General features: G+C 45.8%; 1 protein-coding gene across 1 annotated transcript in view; it reads right to left on the bottom strand.

The window, feature by feature from the left end:
* LOC118451726 (uracil phosphoribosyltransferase homolog) overlaps positions 1-7,327 on the bottom strand; it is a 10,252-nt gene extending 2,925 nt beyond the window's left edge. Inside the window, exons 1-4 of the mRNA XM_035889065.1 lie at positions 7,292-7,327; positions 6,664-6,900; positions 2,153-2,222; positions 772-834 (exon numbers count right to left, since the gene is read on the bottom strand). Of these exons, the coding sequence (XP_035744958.1) occupies positions 772-834; positions 2,153-2,222; positions 6,664-6,900; positions 7,292-7,327 (406 nt within the window). The remainder of the gene's footprint in view (positions 1-771; positions 835-2,152; positions 2,223-6,663; positions 6,901-7,291) is intronic.
* Between the last annotated feature and the right edge of the window lie 1,329 nt (positions 7,328-8,656).

Raw genomic sequence — 8,656 nt, forward strand, 5'->3', positions numbered from 1 at the left:
TCCTCAAAATGAGCAGAAAAAGAAAAGCAACAACGAATTGTTACGTGCTAAGAAACGGCACAACTGCAAGATGCTGCAGTTAAATAGACAGTCCCAATACTGTACTGGTGAAGCGTTCTAAAAAGGAGATTTTTTTTTTTTTCCCCTCTCAGTTCTAAGTGTGAAAACACTTGAAGCTATTTTCCTTTTTTCTCTGTTTAGACAGAAAGCCCAGTCTACTTGGTGTGACTTAGCTGCTGGGTATTAGCGTTCCCAGACACCGGTGCCAAGCTCTCAAAGGCGAGAGCTGGAAACGTCAAAGCAAAGGGTTGGGGTTCGGAGAACATCTCTGAGCTCTGCCCGGGGACACCACGGTGCAAAATGCAGGGCAGGAGGCTGCGGAGCCACTGGATTTGACATCACAGGTACAAAGGTTTCCGCAGCGTTGGGCAAAGTGACGGTGACTCTGCCACCACGGCGCAGGGTTGGGTTGGAGACCTGTCTCTGAGCAGCAGCAAACAAGGCCGGAGAGTTGGCCCGGCCTCCCGCAGTTGCTGCTTGCTAGAGGAGAGGCCAGAGGAAATCTGTTGCAGCTACTTGTGTCCTGAAAAGTGAATGAAAGACCTGACTGGACATCCTGTGATCAAGGATACCCAAGGGTACCCCAGCAACTGGCAGGTCGGGGTGAAACTTGGCGGTAGGGAGGTGGTGTTGCACATTTCTGAAAGGAAGTTGCTGACGGATTTCCAAAAGGTTTAATTCGTGCTCATTCAACAACCTGAAGCTGCCTACCACTTCGCATTATGCTGACTCCGCAGTTTCCCTTTTCAAATCTGACTCCTTCGTACTTGTGTCCTGCGAGAGGAAAGAAAACCAGGCGTCAGTGGCACTGATTGCTCCTTTCTGCCCCATCTTAATGCCCCTTTTTAAGTGACCTTGGTGGGAATGGAACCAAGATCCCCCAGTGCCCAGGGGACAACCGCGAGCAAAATTGTGCTGGTCATAGTTCTTCGGTTCTAACCCCAGAAGCTGGTAACGAGCTCGCCCAGCACCGCTGCTGGGAAGAACATGTGGTGATGTTCCTTACGCCCGCTGTGTAATGCAGAGAGAAGACGGTCATCAGTCTGTCTGTCACCGACTGACCTGGAACAGATGCGCTGCCAATGCTCAAGAAGTAAAGTAGCTGCTGTTGTATTTAAGAAGGAGCAAAGGTAAGTGGTTGTGCCTCCCGAGGGCCTCCCACAACTCCATCTACTTTCAGGACTGAGTGTTTTTCTCTAACTAAAAGTAGACGTACAAATGACTTACTGCCAATGGCAGAGGGGAGGAGGGTGTGAACGTACGGAGCTGCCCCCACCCTGCAGAAATGCACATGAAATTCTCAGGGGGAAGAGGGCTCGCCCGTGTGTGTCCCACAGGCGGGCTGTGTGTCCACAGCGCCCACTTGAGCGGTTCCCAAGAAGTTGCTGATGCACTAAGCAGCTGCCTCGGAGTAAGGCGTGCGACCTTCTGTATCTTCACAGTTAAAGGGAGCAAACCAAAATTACTGCGATGGGCTGCCTCTGGTGTCAACACAGCCGCTTTTTATTTCCTGCTCACCACTGCTCCTGGCTGAGCCCCAGCTGCAGACAGAGACAGATGTAGGCTGGCATGGCAAACCTGCTCGTGCCGAGCACTTTCTCTTTAACGGGCACATGAAACATCATCCCTTTTAATTCCACATTGCAGCATGGGCAAGTAAACTGATCTTGCACATATGCTGGTAAATTTTCATCACTGTTTTGCAAGACCAGTTTAAAACCTTAGTAAAATGACAACTACACGACTGTATGTTTTGCTCAGTTGTGTTGTTAGGCACCTTCTAGCTTTTTAAATATGGGAAGGGACCTTAACTCTGTCCCCCGAACGTTAACCTGTTCCAGCCTCAGGCTCCCTAGGGAACTGGCGACGGCACCGAGCCTGTCGGAGTTCAAGGGGCATCTGGATGACGCTCTTAGTCATATGGTTTAGCTTTAGGTAGTCCTGCGAGGAGCAGGGAGTTGGACCCAGTGATCCTTACGGGTCCCCTCCAACTCAAGATGCTCTATGATTCTTCTAACGGTTCCGTATTCTTTTGTATCCATTAAGGTTCCACTTCCAGGCCTACCCAGGGGAGGAGTAATTTCCCACCTACCTGTTGGAGTGGTCACGGTACACTCTGTGTATGGCAGTTGATTCAGTCCCTCTTCAACCACAAGTCTGATCTGTAGGACCAAAGAGATCAGTCAGCCTAATGGGATTTGTTCATCTATGGAGGTAAAATACTAAACCTTGGTCGTTTTCACAGGTACTAGGTGAACACCTAAGAGCCTGAAGGGTCTAGAAGGGTCTCTTTAACAGGCATCACCCCCAGAAGGTCTCTCAATTCTACTATGTTTTGTCCATATATCAAATGAAGGCTTTACAAAACAAAATTGGGGGAAGGAAGGGGTTCATCATAAAACTAACTTCATATCTGGCAGGCATAGGCACCACAGACAAATTTTTCTCAAGAAATGAGTGAAGCACCAATGCAACTTCATTTTGCTGACAGGAAATAGCAGTGAGAAAAAGGGAAAATCCACCCTCTCTCAGTTCCCCATCAGCGAGGCTCTGAGGTCTATTTTCACATCCATGTTTCTATGACTAAACTGCAGCGGGGCTGCCAGAACGGCCACAGGAGCTGCAGCAATGTAAATGCACCACCGGGCGCCCAAAGGCAAGTCAGCAGATCTAGAAATCTCTAGAAATCACCTTCTGCTGCTGGCACCTGGCAGCTGTGGTAACTATGGGATGCTCTGCCAAGCAGCTGACTACCAGAGGTGCAGCTAGTACACAAAATTGTATGCAATATAAAATAGATTATATATATAAAATACATAATTTATATTATTACAGTTCTATGTTTAATATTTACGCCAGAGCCTTTGCAGTAAGCAAGGGAGATACTGTTTGCTTCGAACCTTCATTAGTACAAGCTCTGAACCAACAGTTAATAGAAGTCCAAGGAGTTTAAGCTAACTACCACATCAATATTTCAAGGATATGAAAATGTTAGTGACATCTACCTTTTCTCAGCCATTTAAGTACATGATCCACACTCAAATATCACTGAAGAAATCAGGTTTGACCAGTTCCTTAGGGTCCATGAACAGAGAAATTTGGATATAGGCGACTATAGAAAGCAGGCTGGCGGTACGCTGGGTTAGAAGAGGTGTAATCACTAAATAAGGAAACCAGCCAGGGTGCAGTCAAGAGGTGGTGCTGCTCTGACCAGACAAAACTGGAAAAGTGGGAGCCACCCCAAAAGGCATCTGTGGTCCTCAGCAGTCTTCTGCCTGCCTGCAATTTGGAAAAAGGTGAAGCATTTAGATGCCAAGAAACCAGAATTTAAATACATTCTGGAGTGACCATTATTATCTTCCCCTATTTGTGGGAAGACAGTATTTTACGTGATAGCCGTGCATCACCTCATTTCCAAGATCACCCCCCCCGGGCGGGGGGTGTCCTCTAACCCATTATGTTGTAGCTTTTCTCAGAAGCTGAAGGGAAGGGAGAACAGTGGGGCTGTCAGCCATACTTTGTATCTGTACAGCTCTTTGCCCCTCAGGATTTCAGCCCACTTTTAAAGTATACATTATCACCCCCCCGAAAGAGAGGCAGGCGAGCAGAAAGGTGAGGTGACCTGTGCAGTGTTATGCAGGGAGCTGCTGGTAGGGCTGAGAAAATGAATTAATTCCTCAACCTCAGACCTCCAGTCAAAGCACAAAATCTACCTTCTGCTGAAAAGCACCACACCTGCCTGAATCCAGGCTGCAAGTCCATTTTGCTCGGTCCTTGCCAAAACTCCAGACATGCAATCACCTCTGTGCCTCTGGGAAATGGCTCCTCTCCCTGTTACTGGTCTCTTAGCCCTGTGTGCAGCACCAGCTGAACTTCTCAGGGCTGGAGGTAGCTTATTGTGTACCTCCTACTGAGCAGGCCTTGGGGAAAAAAATTCTCAGGTGGTCTCAGCAAAAATGCTGTGGGCTTTGTGAGCATCTCACTAGTTCTACAGCAACCCTGTGAAGTGACATCAATTAACTGCTTCCACAGCACGTGGGTGCTGGGCAGCACCCACACCAGGGTTCGGTGTGAGCCTCCTGCACTGAGAGGAGCTGCCTGCCAGCGTTTCTCAAATTGGTCTCACCACCCCTCTGAGGTCTACCTGCACAGACGTCTACTACCGTAAGTCATAATGACTGATAACCTCTTGTGCTAGAGGCTTACTTCCCACAGCTGCCTCTCCTCCCTCACAAACACAAGATGGGTTGTCCTCATCCTCGTGACTTCAACCCCGCACCTTTCAGCTTCAGGATCACAGTACTGGCAGCGGCTCTCAGAAACTCCCTGCTAACCTTTACCGCCTGTTAACTCCTTTCTCTCACAAGAATCTTTGAACGTTTGTGTCATCCCCTTACGCGTGAAACAAACTGCCAGAACTAAAAAACCTGCACCACCAGAAATTCATCAGCTTTAGAATCCCTCCTTAGGACCTCTTCCTAGGGTGACCTTATGAGATACTGCCCGCTAACAGCTGCCAAGCTAGCAGCAAGCTTAACTTCATTCTCATTTTCTCTCTGCAACAGGATGTATTTTGCTACCCTACAGTCCCAAGCATGTGCTGCTTCTCTTCATGTATTGCATCTTGCCATTAAGCTCCATTTGCTAACTGGGTGGAAAAGGTAGCAAGTCTTAACTATGTTTGCACCCTACTAAGTTGAGTCAAGATCACGTCCCACGTGAAATTTTAACTGTTCTTTGCCACAGCTAGGGGTAGCACACCGAAGATGAGATAGTCCTACATACTGTTTTGCATAAAATTCCTCCTACAAAATGGAAAACAGACTAGCAGGTTCTGTAGCAAACATCTGCACGACCAGCAGACAGAGGCGTTTCTGTGAAGAGCAGCTCCCTGGCTGCACAAGTGCTGGCCAGCCTGTAGAAGATGCTGGTACAAGGGCCTGAACTTCATTCACCGCCTGGAACCTGCGATTTCTAGCAATGAGAAGGAAAAAAAAAAATCAGTGCTTTCCCTCAGAACTTTGCAGGACCTCCAAGTACAGTGAGAAGGTACGTAGGAGAAGTCCTTCACGCTAATTAGCGACAGTAAGGTACAATCAAGACTGTTAAAGGTCTTCCTGTCAGTATGAGAATAGCCATTGTTTATCTTTTTTTTTTTTTTTTCTTTTTTTTTTTAAATACAGTTAGGAATGTAGTGCTTCTCTTTAATTCAAAGAAATTGGCAGGAATGAATGCTCCTTACAGGGTGCAGCATGATGGGAATTTAATACAAGGTAAAATGAGAATGTTAACCAGGAACTCCTCCTGTGAAAGGAGTACTGGTGGGGAAGGGGCCTGACCCCCGGGGCACCGGAGTCCCATACCCTGTAAATGTATGGGATTGCTGGTGTTGGCCTTCTGAATCTTATCTACACATTTAAGCACGAGAAGAACCCAAAACCACAAAACCCAGGAAGAAGGAGGCATAGTTGATCGAGTCTTTCACGGGCGGGGGATGTTTCCTGGGCTGCTCCTACTTGCCCAATGAACTGTAAAGGACGTGTGTCTATTGAAATGGTGTCTGCTGAGAACGAAGTTGGGGCTGCGACTTGCTGCCTGTCTGCTATGAATTACTCTTGGCAAAGGCAGCACTCCGGTCAGTCACTTGATCTACGAGTTACAAGTGGTGGGATTTGTTGGCTTGGGCCTTTACTTGGTTTTTGGTGAACAGTAATGCAAGAAACATCCTCAAGAAGGAAAAAACGGGGGGGAAAGTGGAAAAGCTGGAAAGATAAAAAGCACTACAGTCACAATCTTCGGCTGTGGTCCTATCTAAGCCCTGAGCAAGCCTGGATCAGGCATGGATTAAGACTGGGCTCATCACAGGAAACCCGCCTGCTGTAGCAAAAGGTGCTGGTAATTGAGTGGTCTCTGGATGCATCTTTCCTAGAAGGGGAAAGACGGACTTTGCTTGTTAATGAACGTGGATTTGCAAACAGCAAACACCCTCATGAACACAAGGAAGTATATGTGTGGGTGTGAGCGTGGTGGTTTTCTTTAAGCATGTTATTTAAATGAGAAGAATGTTGCACTCCCAACAGTCTTTGTTCTGGCTTACTACAACGTGTGAAAACTTCAAATTGCTTTGTCCCTGCTAGTAACTACCATATGGCTAAAACCAAATTCCTGGCGTGGATGCACCCAGAGTTACTAATCTAATACACACCAAGTGCCAGGAGGCACTTCTGCACGCAAGCAATTGCTAACATCTAGACCGTAAGAAATTGTACAGCTCTGTGTTCACAAGATCAAAAGTACTGTTTCAAAGTAAAACTGAATTATCTCTAGCCTCCGTGCATCTGTTTTTAAACAGCATTCCCTTAATACTACGGCGCTCTGTCCTGAAGGAGTTGTGTTTGATAGTAACACGGTTTCTGGAAGCCTTTGAGATGAAAGCAGTCCATAACGGAGAACAGAAGTCCCTATACAGAAAGTTGCTGTCAAACAGCAATTTCCTTTGCGTAGAGAAGTTGCTCTCACACCACCATTACTCCAGCCTGAAAGACCCATTTTTATGGAAGAGTTACAAAGTACAATACCAAGAAGAAGAAATTCTTCACCTACCAGACGATCAGCAGAAAATACGAAGTCTCCTCTACTGGATTTCCTGAAAAAGGTAATAATTTGTATTTTAAATTTGGGAATAATTTTAACAACACTGCTTAAATACAGTATTAATTCTAGGACAATATATTCTAAAGGCAGGTCAGAGAAAAATCTCCTACCATATACAAAAGTTAGCCCACAGGAATTCTGCTTCACGGGTTTCCTGCTCGGTGGTGAAGATTGAGATGCAGTGAGCTAACACAGGGTTTGCCTCTTACTGCTGGCAATGTTGCTGCACTGTACCAGTAGCAATTAAAGCATCAAAACGCAAGGATGATATTCGGTAGGTTTTCCATTGTCCTGCTGTTCCAGCTCAGTTCCAGAACACCTGACGAGCTCAGCTGTGCACCAACCTGGTACGTTCCCTGCAGCTCTGAGCGAGAGCGCTTTGCTCCGCCCGTTCTTATCGGAAACCGTGGGACAATGATGACGCAGACCCCTAGCCCGGAGATGGAGTTAACGCACCTGATAAGCAGGTATATCTCATCTGAAATTCCTTCATAGCGTGACTAGATTAGTGAACTTGAGACTAAAATGAGCAGGGATTAACGAGTATTCCCATGAAAACACCTCTCTGCCATCTTACTCGCTTGGGCGCAACTTTTTGCTCACGTGACTGCATGGCTTTTGGCCGGTTCAGAAGACAGAATCAGCTCCCTTCCTCCTGCTACAGACTGCCTAAGTATGCCATGCTGAAAGCCGGAATTTTAAAAGCAGATTTTAACACCCCGCTTGCCACGTCAAGACCAACTCTTGCTACACAAGAGTAGGACAAGTTTCCAAATAAGGAGCCAACGCTTACCGTACGCTAGCCTTAAAAACACTCAGACAAAGCATCAACATTATACAAGAGTAAAATAAATTCACTAGAAACAGTGACATTTTCTATTAATCACAGCAGGCATATGCCTCTCTCATTGTCAAACCATGATACTCTGGATGCCTCCTTAAATACCATAAAGAGAGTTTTGAATTTAATCCCCAAGATGCTGCAACATCTTCCGTTTACATCAGTGAAAGTCAAGAGGTTTGTTTGCTTATTTCCTGGGCAACTGGTAACTCAGCCACACTAAAAAAAAAAAAAAAAAGGCATTTTAGAAAGATTGTCAGCCTAACCTAATTTCTTTCCTTGTGCTAATAACACATTATTAAAAATGCTGTTTGTTTTTTTGGTTTTCCTTTTTTCTGGTAATATCAGAATATTCCTAACTTTCTGCTACTTTGACATTAACCAGAAAGGCAATGCTCAGAAAACCCCAGTGCCCAAATGGCAGAAAACAACCCCAAAACCCTCACAATCATACAAACTGATTTTATGAAGATTTTTGAAGGGATTCATATTTCCCCCTGTGGTGTGTATACATATTTTTTAAAAAGGGAAGCAGGAAAGTGTGAAGGTGGCACATCCAGGTTCTTCCAGACTGGACTATGGCGTTTCAGAAAATTTAGCTGTATTTCCTGAATGGGTGGTAAGCCAAACCCAACAATGTCAGGACTGTGGCTTTGACTGGAAGCGATACTACGAGTTATTAATTCAGATTACTCCTTGCAGAGAGACACAGATGTTTTTATGCACAGTTCACTGAACACCCTTAGTCGGTTATGCCTGGGGTTTTTTTGAGGGGAGGAGGACAACAGAAAACAAGGGTGCATGAAAACGAGAGACAAATAATAGTAATACTGAAGATGACAGACCTCTTGTACACTGGCAGCTGGAAAGCTGTCACTAGATTTCAAGCCCCACATCATATGAGAATCACTAGGGGCCAGAAAAAAAGGCTTATGTGAAAACACTGTAACTGTTCACCTTAAATACCAGATAGAAGTACAGAAAGTAACGATCGATGGCAGACTAGAGATGTTTTCAGCTTCTTCATCAAGTAACAAGGCAGCATCTAAAAAAGTGAGGCATTAAAACCACACTGTTGCAGCACACGGCTAACACCACGAA

This window comes from Egretta garzetta, unplaced genomic scaffold (assembly GCF_000687185.1).
Source record: "Egretta garzetta isolate BGI_Z169 unplaced genomic scaffold, ASM68718v1 scaffold412, whole genome shotgun sequence".
Classification (NCBI taxonomy): domain Eukaryota; kingdom Metazoa; phylum Chordata; class Aves; order Pelecaniformes; family Ardeidae; genus Egretta; species Egretta garzetta.